We start from the raw sequence: 12,945 nt of genomic DNA on the forward strand, positions 1-12,945 counted from the left end.
ACATTTACTCATCACAATAGATGTTAACATGCATCATTCTCTGCCCTCCCTGGCGTCTGCGACACTCCCGAAATCTCCCAAAAACTTAAATGACCTGATCACTAGACCATGCAATCTTTCCCAAAGAAACCTTAAACTTCGCGCCAGACTCCCCAAAATTTACGAACCCACAGCCAAATCTCTAGACCTCCATTCTACTTGTCTAGAAACCAAAGTAATGCTCAGCCTAATACTAAAATATCCTCGCACAACTCGACCAATACTCAGCACTCACTCCTGCTCAACAGCCGACTCTTTCGAGACCCTCCCACCCGCCTAAAACCCCTCCTTAATACTGAGTTACCATCTACTAAGCCTACACTGCCAGGTATAAGAGGAGCCTTAATAAATGCCCGGTCTCTGATGACACACGCCACAGAAATTCCCGACCTTATCACTACTGAAAAAATGGATTTCCTCGCCATTACGGAATCCTGGCTGCATTCAGCAGCTGGCCTCGCAATTATGCTTGCTATTCCTGAAGACTACACCCTCTTAAGAATAGACTGCACTTCCTCTCGAGGCGGCGGCCTAGCCATAATTGCTAAAACAAGCCTAGCACTTAGACTTGCTCCTCCACTAAAGGTAGACTCGTGCAAACCCCTGACTGCCAAATTAACTACCTCAACCACTCAAACGATATCTATCCACCTTATCTACAGACCTCCAGGCCCTCTAGGATCTTTTGAAGAAGATCTCACCAACATCCTTTTGGATAACCTCAAAAACACTTCACCAAGTCTTCTCCTAGGAGACTTCAACCTTGGCTACAAAGACACTTCAGACCCCAATGCCACACAGATCCTCGATTCCATCGAGGAATTAGGCTTCACCCAAAAGGTAACAGGCGCTACTCACACTAAGGGCAGAAACCTTGACTGGATAGCGGAACACCATTGTGGAACGTCCATCAACGCTATAACACCATTGCCATGGTCTGACCACCACCTGATCTCTTTTGCCCTTGATGTCTCAGCCCCCTATCTTACCATTAACATAGCTCCTGCCATTCCTACAAGGATCAAAAAGAACTTTACAGCTGACAAACGAATTCCTCTGATCATCCCTACCTTGAATTCTCTCCCTGACTCTGCAGACCCATTTACCTTGGTCAAAGAGTACAAAAAGCTAATGTTATCTGCTATGGATATCATAGCAGCTTTGAAAATTATAAAAAGCAAACAAAAAAAACATGTAAACTCATGGTTCTCTCCCCACCTAAAAGCCATCAGACTTGAAAAACGTAAATGTGAACAGACATGGAGACTAAACCCCTCTGAAACTAACAAAAACAACCTCATAAGACTAGCTTCCCTATACAAAAAATAAATAATCTTTGCCAAACAAGAATCCTACAATTCATACATCACCCAAGCCAACTCTAACACAAAAGAACTATTCACAATCCTTAAAGAATTGGAAACTCCTATCCGAGCCCCTGACACCTGCCTTAAGACAAAACATGGTGCACTAGTATTCAGAGTGCTCTAGCTAATAAAATAACAACCTTGCAGGCTAAAATCAACAACAAAAAAGAATCCCTCGTCCTCGCCTCCAACCCTAACATTATTACGGCCCCTGTGCCTTCGAAGATCTCACCTCCCTCCTTGTCCGAACAACCTAAACCCTTTTTCAACTTTAAGAAAGTATCCATTGTAGGAGTTGAAAAAGTCATCTTAACCCTCAAACCTTCCAACTGCCAAGGCGTCCCTTGCCCCGCACAAATTATAAAGGATGACGCAGTGGACCTTTCCCCATTCATAACCAAACTTATAAATGCCTCATTCTCTTCCGGCACCATTCCCAACAATCTGAAACAATTGTGGGTCCTCCCACTTCTAAAAAAACAAACACTTGACCCGACCATCCCCCACTAATTATCGTCCAATTACGACAGTGCCATTCCTGCTTAAAATTCTGGACAAGGTAGCGTGCCTCCAAATTCAACAATATTTGGAATGTGAGGGGGCGTGGCTTGGGCAGCCATGGAGTAGGACGTGCTTCCTGAGCAGCTCCGGAGGATCCGACATATGATCCGTGAAAACTACCTTTAAAAATGCGCCAATGGTTCCAGGATTGACCACACATGCATGGGAACGTGTGTTCTGCTCACTATATAAAGACCGAGAGAATTGTATGTGGGATTCTGGAGGAATTTCTCGGTGAACGACGGCGGCTGCTCAGTCCATTGTCACACAAGATGGCCGACAACAAAGGAAACGAAACTGGAACACCCGAAGCGGCAGAATAGAGACAGCAGCCGCGGGGGAAAGAATGATGATGACGAAAAGGAGACGGAGCGAAACCCCTGTGGCGGTGAGCCTTGTGTCGCAATGGCTTGTGTGCTGACCCGGAAGGCAGGAGCCCGGGGGCAGCGGAGGTGCGAACAGATAGGCTGCACCACGATAGGCAGGGGAAGCGCTCGCTCGGCATTGATGAGCAGCAAGCTGTGGCGAGAGGCGGCAGATGATGTGACTGCTTGAAGATCACTACAACAGCCGATAAGGGTGGAAAAGACGGTCGGGGAGGCACGCGGATGCTGAATCGCGATAGAGAGGCCCAACGAAGGCCGCAAAATGTCGGCGTGAGGGACCGTGGGCAAGAACAAGAATAAACAACCCACAATGGATATTTTGGCCAAAACACAACATTCTGCTGCGGCCATCGCACCCAAAGGCCCGATGGTACCAGCGGAGGGCACCACAGCGGCTGATAATCATCAGAATTTAGAGGCCATCACAGAGCTGAAAGACTCTTGGGGGGTTGCGATGCTGGACCTGTGCACTTCCCTAGAGGCTAAAATAGAAGCAGTGGGCATTGAAGTCTCCCTGCTGAGGCAAGATGTCAGGGGGCTGGCGGAACGAACAAGCAGCCTGGAAGGTGCGGTGAAAACTAACACGGACACCAGCACTAACAATGCAAAGGGGATCCATGTCCTTAAACAACAGGCGGCTAACTTGGAGTCTCGAGCAGAAGAAGCAGAAGGGAGAGCGAGGAGAAACAATATTCGTGTGGTGGGCTTGCAGGAGGGTGAGGAGGGCCAGGACCCGACAGACTACGTCGAGAACCTACTCCTACAAGGAATTGGGGCTGGCAAACTCTCGCAGGGATTCGCAGTGGAGCGTGCACATAGAGCCCTTATGAGGAAGCCGAGACCAGGGGCCCCTCCACGGGCGATAATCGCCAAAATACTGAACTACAAAGACCGCGAGAAAATACTGGAGTACTTCCGAAAAGGTGGAACAATCGAAAGGGCCTCGAGCACCATCATTGCATATCCGGACTATACTATGTTGGTCCAGAGGCAACAGTACAGCTATGTGACCATCAAAAGGAGGCTGCGTGCGGCTGGGATAAAATATATGCTTCTGTACCCTGCGAAATTGAAGGTGGTGCACAAGAGCAAAATGTATTTTTTTGACACTCCGGAAGAAGCAACAACGTGGCTGGATCTGCAGGGCTGCCCGGAACAAGACATGGAAGAGACCCATGAGGGACGAGCTAAGTGACTGGGATACGGTATGCATACAGTTAAGGCGTTGAGTGAGCATCCCAGGGGTGCCTAGACGAAGACTAAGAACGTTGGACACGGCTGTAGGAGGCTGATATTTTGACAAAATACCGCTGATTGTAATGGACTTAAAGGACTGGAATATAGTGGCGTGTACATATATTCAAACTGTATAGCAATGTGTAGTCAATCCAATGCGCCATAGGAGCGGCCGGGCAAAAGCACCCTACCCCCCGAATTATAGTTGTAGTAGTAGTAGGTTGGCCACTAGGGCGGCCTCACCCTGCGGAGCTTCGAGTACAGGCGAGAGCCAGAAAGAGCTAGATGCGGGGGAACCTGAGATCCAGGGATGGAGCTGGGCAATAGTTGGGGGGTGTGATGTTGGGGAAGGGACGGGAGGCGGGATGGAGGGGGAGCGGGAAGTTTGGTGTGTTTTTTGTTAAAGGGAATTTAGAATGGGATGCGAGCCTATACAGATTGGGTTGGAATTCAAAGTCAAACTGCATCTGTGGGAGAGGGAACGGAACTGTAACAGGCCATGGGGGACCTTAAGATACTTACATGGAACGTGCGGGGGCTCAATAGCTACTTAATAAGGAACAAAGTTATGTTGTACCTGCGCAGGCAGAAAATAGATATTGCATTGCTGCAGGAAACCCACCTTACACGAGAGAGGATGGACACGATCGCAGGGAAGTGGAAAGGGGTGCTGGTGGGCTCATCGTAATCTGCCTGTGCAAGAGGAGTGCTTATATGGGTGGCACCACATGTCCCTTTTCAGCGATTGCAAGTGGTGGTTGAGACAGACGGGAGGATGGTTATGCTGAGGGGACTGGTGGAGAAAAGGGAGATAAGCATTGGTAACACGTATGCCCCGAACCAGAACACAGTGGCGTACATTAGGACATTGAGTGCGAACCTGAGCGTATGCGTAGAAAGCACAGTGATCTGGGGAGGGGACTTCAACTGCGTATTGAACCCGAGGGTGGACAGATCGGATGGGAAGATGGATAGACAGGCCCCTGCAGCTAGGGCGTTACAGACATTGCTGGATGGCTTTGGGTTGGAAGATGCATGGAGAGTGTGGCACCCACAGGAAAGGCAATATTCACATTATTCTGCCCCACATCAGTTATCAACGAGGCTGGATTATGTCTTTGCATTGCCTGAAATGATAGCGGAGATTGCACATATAGAGTAGAAGGCCAGGGTCCTCTCGGACCACTCGCCCCTGATTCTCGGATGGCAATACTGCCCCCCGAGAGCGAGGATCCCGACATGGCGCCTACGAGCGGAGGCGTTGCGGGACCCCTTTTTTAGAGAGGACTTGAGGGAGGAGATCGTAAATTATGTTGAAACAAATATTGGCAGCGTGGACACTATAGGAGGCCTTCAAAGTTGTCATGAGGGGAGTGGCCATAGTGAAATCCAAGGGCCTACAAGGTGGGGTTTTGGCTGAGCTGCAGGGGACAGAAGAAAAATTAGAAGAGGCCTTAAAGGGCGGAGACGATACCGCGGAGAAGCTAGAATTCATACTTAGGCTACCGAAAAAATGAAAATGTGCGGAATATTGGGAGAGATTGTGTAACCTTAATTATAAAAAATACATAGAGAGACAGCATGCGGGAGGTGATAAACCGGGGAGACTATTGGCGTGGTTATATAAGAGTGAGAACCCCAGAGTCACAATCAGAACTATAGAGAGAGAAGACGGTAGCGTAGAGGACACCCAGGAGGGAGTTAATCAAGCGTTTGTGGATTATTATAAAGTATTATACGGAGATGATGGGGAAAGTAGCCGTGCTACGTTGGAAGAAACGCTTGAGGATATAGGGTTGCCCAAGATAAGCGAGGAGGAGAGAGAGGAACTAGACACCCCGATCACCTTGGAAGAATTGGGGGAGGTGGTGAGGCAGCTGCCTACTAGTAAAACCCCAGGGACAGATGGGCTCCCAAGTGAATTTTACAAAGTATACATAGAAGAGGTCCCCCCCCCACTGCTAGAGATGATAAACGAAGCGTTCGAGACGGGACGCTTACCGGAGTCACTGAGAGAGGCTGTCATAATACCTCTCCCCAAACCTAATACACCTGGGCACAGCTGTGGTTCCTATAGACCCTTGTCAATGCTGAATCAAGACGGCAAGATATTAACTGCTGTGTTAGCAAATAGACTGAAGAAGGTTGTTAGCAAATTAATACAGCTGGATCAAACGGGCTACGTACCCCATAGAAACATTACCAATAATCATAGGCGACTCCAGAGAATCATTGAGTTTGGCAGAGAAAGTGATGAGGAAATGGCAATTGGATGTGATCAAGGCCTTCGACTCCGTTAAATGGCCATGGCTGCTGGCGGCCCTGAAGCACTACCGGTTAGGGCCTGGATATGTAAGGTGGGCGAAAATTTTATATAGCGAACCGCTGGCTAGAGTTAAGACAGGATCTGTGATATCGGAAAGGTGGCAGCTCAGCAGGAGTACTAGACAGGGATGCCTGTGGTCTCCAATGCTCTACATACTGGCCCTGGAACCTCTAGCAATATATCTGAGGCAGCAATATGACACCATAGGCATAGAGGTGAAAGGGGAGCGGCATCTGATCTCCCTATATGCAGATGACATGCTGCTGTACGTGCGATTCCCAGAAGAAAACCTCCAGTACATTCTAGAAGTGCTCGGGAGATACGCTGTGCTGTCCGGCATAGCAGTGAACCCCCAGAAGTCTAGCTTGTTCCCATTAGGGGGGTACATGGGGATTCCAGCGGAGCGGTTACCTGTATTGCAGGTGCCGTGGGCGGTTAGCACATTTCGGTACCTGGGGACAGACATATATCACACCGTGGAGGAAGAGCATAGGTGCAATACAGAAGTAGCCATCAAAAAAATCGAGAAGTGCATGCATTTTTGGGCAAAGCTGCCCTTGGCGATGATGGGGTGGGGAGCATTGCTAAAGATGGTGGTCCTGCCAAGGCTCCTACACTACTTCGGGAACATACCGTACCTGATTCCTAAGAAGTTCTTCACCAAATTGAATAGCATGTGTAGGGACTTTTTGTGGCATGGCACACGAAACAGAGTGGCGTTATGGAAGCTTCAGAACTTCTATGACAAAGGAGGGATAAAGCTGCCCAACTATGAGGCATACTATGTGGCAAGCCAGCTGCAGTATGTTGCCAAATGGCTCTCTGACGAAGAGACATCTGAACTTAGGTTGTTTGGGCGTGATTGTGAACCTTTTTATTTGAAAGAGATGATGTGGGTACCCAGGGCGGAAATGGTGGGGCGCCCTAAAATGATGCTACTGGGGTGGAAGGTGTGGCGCAGGGCATGTCAAATGATGGAGGACCCGTCCCCATGCTCACCGCAGATACCATTGGTTGTATTGACGGGGGCAGACGCTCAGCTACGAATGATACTCAGGAACCACTGGGAACCGGCTGGGGTGGCAACAATGGGTGATAGTTGGCAGGAGGTCTCTAGTATTACTTTTGAGGGGCTGCGGGAAGAAACTGGGTTGCACGAGGGCCAGTACATTACGTATCATAGAGTGGTACAGAGGATTAAGAGAACATGGCCTGAAACTGTGTTGGAGGAAGAATTAGACGCCACCATAGATGTGATATATGACATAGCTGAGGGGGGGGTCACAAGATTTCCAGACTGTATGAAATGCTGATGTCTAAAGTGGGGAAGGAGGTCACGCAGTTGAGACTCGACTGGGAAATGGAGGTCGGGGCCCCAATGGGAGACGGGATGTGGGAACAGGCGCAGGTGTATCATAAGAAGGTGTCTAGAAACGCGAGGCTGAAACAAGATTCCGCTGTATATAACACACAGGGCCTATATGACGCCTTGGAGGATATCAAGGTTTGAAAATGCAGGGCGGCAAGCATGCCCCAAGTGTGATGAGGAGAACGTGGGCATGGTGCATATGTTCTGGTCATGCCCGATCATAGAGCAATTCTGGAGGGGACTGAAAAAGAAACTGGAAGAAAAAGGGGTCAAGATAGTAGTGGATACAGTGTGGGCCTGTCTGCTGGGGGGTTCCCCAGACCACAGAAGCTCAGGCATGTAAGTAAGCTGAGGGATCTGGTTTATGTGCTTGCAAAAAGGAGGATTGCCATGGGATGGAAGTCATGCCATGTGCCAAAGATAGAGGTGTGGTGGACAGATTTGCAAAAATGGGCCGAAGCCGAAACCATGGCATGGCAAGAAGCAAGCAGCACAGGGGGGGAGGAGGAGAATGAGTCCCTGATGGCCTGGAAATCACTGATAGCCGAACTGTTTGGGTCATTAGCTGACACGGCGGAGCCTGTAGAAGAGGGGACGGAACCACAGGGTGCGGAAACTGAAGGTTTAATGCAATAGACTCGTAAAGGGGGGTGGGTTAGGGCAAGTAGCGGTTAGAAGTTAAGAAAGTGTAATGAAACTGTTGAAACATGCACTGTTTGTTTGGTTTGTATTGTTTGGTTGTTTGTTTTAAAAAAATATATATATATATTTGGAATGTAACCACCTCCATGCAGTACGCCAGTCAGGTTTTAGACCGCAACACGGAACGGAAACGGCATTGATTGACCTTAAAGCTCAAATAGACACCCTGAGAGACAATGGCAACACAGCACTACTCCTGCTGCTTGACCTCTCAGCAGCGTTTGACTTGGTTGATCATAAGACTCTCTGCCACCACCTAGACTCAGCCACCCACTTCTCACAAGAAGCCATAGGCTGGATTCAATCCTTCTTAGACAATAGAACAATGCGGGTCTTCGCCCCCTCAGCAGCCGCAGACCCCATTCCCATCACTTCTGGTGTGCCTCAGGGCTCATGTGTTTCGCCCACTCTGTACAATATCTTCACAAAGCCCCTTTTTGATGATCTAGATGGCCTGGGTATCACCTACACTAACTATGCAGATGATACACAGATCCTCATCCCGTTGACGGGAGATTACGACAAGGATTTGGCCTTTGTGAACAGAGTATATCTCATCATCCAGACATGGATGGCCTCTCATGGACTATGCCTGAATGATGATAAAACGGAACTCCTCATTCTGGGCACCACGGCCAATCTCAATAAATTAGGCGATCTATATTCTAATTTCACCATAGATTACATCAACATCCCAGTAGCCAAGGAAGTGAAAACTCTCGGCTTCTACCTGGACTCCACTCTTACCTTCAAAAAACAAGTTAATTCCATGGCCTCGGCCACAGCATACACGTGTAAGTTAATTAGAGCAGCTAAGCCATTCCTTAAACCTAACAATTGCATTACCCTAGCAAGAGCCTTGATATTATCTATATTGGATTATTGCAACGCCCTATACATAGGCTGCAATAAATACATTAACAACAAGATCCAAATCTTACAAAATAATGCCTTAAGAGCAGTCCTCAACATTCCCAAGAAAGCCCACATTTCCGACTTCAGAAGAGCCAACAACTGGCTCTCCACCAAAGACAAAATTCTCCTCTAATCTGCCTCCCTAACCCATAAATGCCTTCATATGGCCGCCCCCAGTACCTTACTTCCAGATTCAGGAGACAATCCACTAACCACCCCTCCAGAATAGCCAATACCAATCTACTCCAAGTGCCTAGATTCAAATGTATGAAGACTGGTGGCAGCAGTTTCCCGGTCAAAACTGCCCAAAACTGGAATTCACTTCCACCCTCCCTAAGAGAAGATATGCCCTACCCACGCTTCAGATCTAACCTCATCCAATGGATTAAGGAACATGACATTTGACCCTATACTACACTGACACACTTCCTTCCATTATCGCATATAACTGTTTACATATTTGTATCTGCATAACTGTATATATTGTATATAACCGTTGTTCGATGTTCTCTGATAATTTTTGATCACTTGTATGATATGTTTCTTTTAATATTTTGTACTGCTACGCACAGCAATGTAACCTAAACTGAACAACACTCTTTTCTTTTTCCTGCGCCCTAATATCCTTGGGTCTGGTGCGCACTATAAACAAACAAACAAACAAATGAAATTAACAATAATCAATTTCTTATGTAGCGTTTTCACGAAAGCACTTTACATAAAATACTGAAATAAAATGATTATTACCTGCCAACCAAAATTAATACTCATTTGTCAACCTCAGAAGGGTCAAAGGTTGAGTAGATCTTGCTAGAATTCCAACTGTGACTTGCAGATAATACATAGATTTCCGTAGTGAGCGCTTAACCTGCTGAATTAGCTTACCAGCTATTTCTCTTTCAATGTGCTACAGCATTTGGTAATGCATTGGCAATGGGGGTTACATTTCTGATTAATATCACGCGTATTAGGACAGTGCTTAGAAACAGGAGGAATATGTAATGGTCTGCTAGAAAACGTGATAGAAGTGTGTTCTTTTTTTTAAGGACTGAAAGGGACACGAGCCAGGGTTGTGGATAGGTATCCTAATAATTGTTTATTTCTAATGGCGAAGTTGATTAAACAGAATACTTGTGTTGAAATTGGATTGTTCTGTGAGTTAAAAAATCAGCACTGACACGTGACAGCCTGCACTTTCCTTGTTCATATTTCAGTAGGCAGAATCAGCCCTTCATCCTTATGTGTTTGATAAAAATTGTACTATTACATTTAGTCGTGACAACAACTGTTTTTACAGTGCTTAGAAGCAGGAGGAGTCAGACATGAAGAGCTATACATAAAAATATAATCTAATTCCAAGTATTATACCTGGATACAGGTAACTCCAGGGCACAGTGACATCAAAACATTGAGTATTTGTGCACAGAATGTTAGACCTCAGAATTGATACTGATCGAAGATGACACATGACATGATCTTTGTGAGAATTTGGTGTCCAGATTTAGCACACAAATTGTTTTGATGGTAAATGCACTGGACCAAGAGTAGGGTTTAACTGCATCCAGAGGGCCGTACCAATATATCTAAGCCCTTCGCACACACTCAAAGGGAGAATGTTCACGTCTTCTGTTTGTGGTGCCACTGTCCAGTGCAAAAAATAGCAAGGGAGCCGCACCAAATTCTGTGACAGCCGTGATGGCTCTTAACTAGTTGTTAAACCTTTTAATTTTGTTATCATGTATGAGTTATAGATTATTCAATGTATTAACTGTAGTATTTATGAGGTATTTCATTGTTTTTAACTATTGTGCGGTTTATGGAAATATCTCAGAATAAAAATGCTAATTGTACATCCACGAATCACAAATTGTGGTAAACATAAACTTATAAAAGGCTGAATATGTAAATCTGCAAATGTTTGCTGTTTCCAATCATTTTAGATGTGTCAGAAGAATTGGACGAATTAAAGAATGTGCTAGATGATAAGAAACGGAAGAAAAAGAAGAGATGCAGGCCAAGAAAGAAAAAAAAGAAGTCTGAGCCACCTGATACCGCTGCCATTATTTGGTTGGAAGAGTTGCCATTTTCAAGCACCGACATTGGAAAGCTTTTTGGAAGTAAGGCTCGTTTCTTCTAGTGGGGGGATTACAAACATTTTTTTGGGGACAGAAATAAACTGAGGACTACATAAATCAATGTTCTGCAGGAGTAGAGCAATACGTATTTTCAACAGAAACTCTTTGCACAATATCAATTTGGAACATCCAACCTAGAGACACATTCAAACCACAACTTTTAGACAATACCAACACCCATTCCTCCAATCACCGTTCAGTATGGGATGAGATCTGTTCAAGCTCTGCATATAATCCATGTCTGACATCCCACAATAGGTAGGTAATGTTTCTTTTCTACAAAAAGTCTCTTGCCTCCGAGGACCTGATATGTTCAAAATAACAAACAAAAGGTTCCTTTACGTATGTACGTTGGATGAAGACTTTTCACTCCTGCATCCTCCTCTGTCGGGCTCAGATCCCCAAACAGTTCCGGGCGATATCAGGACCTTCGGTGGTTACGTTTCTTGCTTTCGAGGGCCTGATAGGTTCAAAATAATAAACAAAAGTTCCTTTCTGATTACACTAGGAGGATGGTTCTTCACCCCTGGGTCTCCCTCTTCCAGGCTCAGACGCCTCTTGAATGTCAGCCACCCTCTGTCGGGTTCACTATGGCTTCCATTAAAAAAAAATAACATCTGCTATATTCACGTGTCATTGGGTTATGGCTTTTCACCCCTGGATCCCCCTCTTCCAGGCTCTGACCCTTCTAGAATTCACAAGTCGTTGGGTGATGGCTTTTCACCCCTGGATCCCCCTCTTCCGAGCTCAGACTCTTCTAGAATTCAAATGTCGTTGGGTGTTAGCTTTTCACCCCTGGATCCCCCTTTTCTGGGCTTCAGGTCTTTTTAAACAATCCACTGTGGACATCCCTCTGTCCTGTTCACTCTAGTCAACACAATGTTCATTGGGTCCTCATGCTTTGCCCTGTTCTATCGGCATCCCTCTGTCTGGTTCACTCTTACCAACTCTTGCCAATCACACAGTTCTTTCTCTTTTCTCACTATGCAGGATTCATCTCCCTTAGCTTTCCAATTACGTGCAGGTCAAAGACTTTCGACTGTACAGGGGGTTTTGCTAGACCCTTTTATGACCACTTTGAACGTTTCCTTGCGGCTCTCCTAGGGCCTTCTTGTATCAGTAGTTTCAACAAACGTGGGATCAACCAGAGTCTCTAGAATGAGCACCCACGTGGTGCCGGGCCCCTCTGTAGCTGGTTTTCCCTTACTGTTAACAGTTCTTTTAACGTCCCTTAATTTGCTCATTTACGACTCACGTTCAACACAGTTTGTTTCCTTATCGGCTCTCTCCTCGACTCACCGGCTGTGATGAACCGCTTTGCTTTTCTTGTCTCTAGAGTTAAGGACGGTACCACGGTAGCAAGCGGCTCTCCCTGTTCTGATTATCAGTGTAGGTGTGCTGCGTGCACCGTTGACATCTGCTGCAACACACGCTGGCTATTGCTCGCAGTCTTATGATTCCTTTCAGGGAGGGTTTACGGGTCTGGGTCGGAAAGAGCAAGGTCGCTTCTCTCCTTTTCACCCTTTTGGTTCTCACCGCCTTTCTCCTCCTCTTGAACTGCCATGCTTCGATAGCTGTCTCATCATGCGGTTTTCCTTGCTCGTAGTGTGCTTTCATGCTCCACCTTTAACCCCTGTGGGGAAGGGAAAGGGCCGTTGGGTGTGTGTGATTCTAGTTAATTAACTGACTTTGTCTGACCCTTGTGTTGGGACATGTCAGATAAACGGCTCTGGTGTTAGTCCGTTGTGTTTCGTGTTGTGTGAAAGTGTTTGTGTCGGAAAGGGGGGGGGGGGGGGTAGAGTTTCTGAGTATCCTACGTGGTCGGATGGGGAAAATGTGTTATATGGAATTATAACCCTTGTACTAGGGGGGGTTGGTAAACTCAGAAGGATGAGATTGGTAGGGTTTG

The 12,945-nt window shown here is 46.6% G+C and overlaps 1 protein-coding gene across 3 annotated transcripts in view; it reads left to right on the forward strand.

Moving 5' to 3' along the window:
- Positions 1–12,945, forward strand: part of AKAP7 (A-kinase anchoring protein 7) — a 1,276,362-nt gene that overhangs the window by 136,390 nt on the left and 1,127,027 nt on the right. For all 3 annotated transcript variants that reach the window (XM_069607402.1, XM_069607404.1, XM_069607403.1), the window contains exon 2: positions 10,842–11,018. In XM_069607402.1, coding sequence (XP_069463503.1) covers positions 10,842–11,018 — 177 coding nt within the window. The remainder of the gene's footprint in view (positions 1–10,841; positions 11,019–12,945) is intronic.

This window comes from Ambystoma mexicanum, chromosome 4q (genome assembly GCF_040938575.1).
Source record: "Ambystoma mexicanum isolate Mex_15411 chromosome 4q, UKY_AmexF1_1, whole genome shotgun sequence".
Lineage (NCBI taxonomy): Eukaryota > Metazoa > Chordata > Amphibia > Caudata > Ambystomatidae > Ambystoma > Ambystoma mexicanum.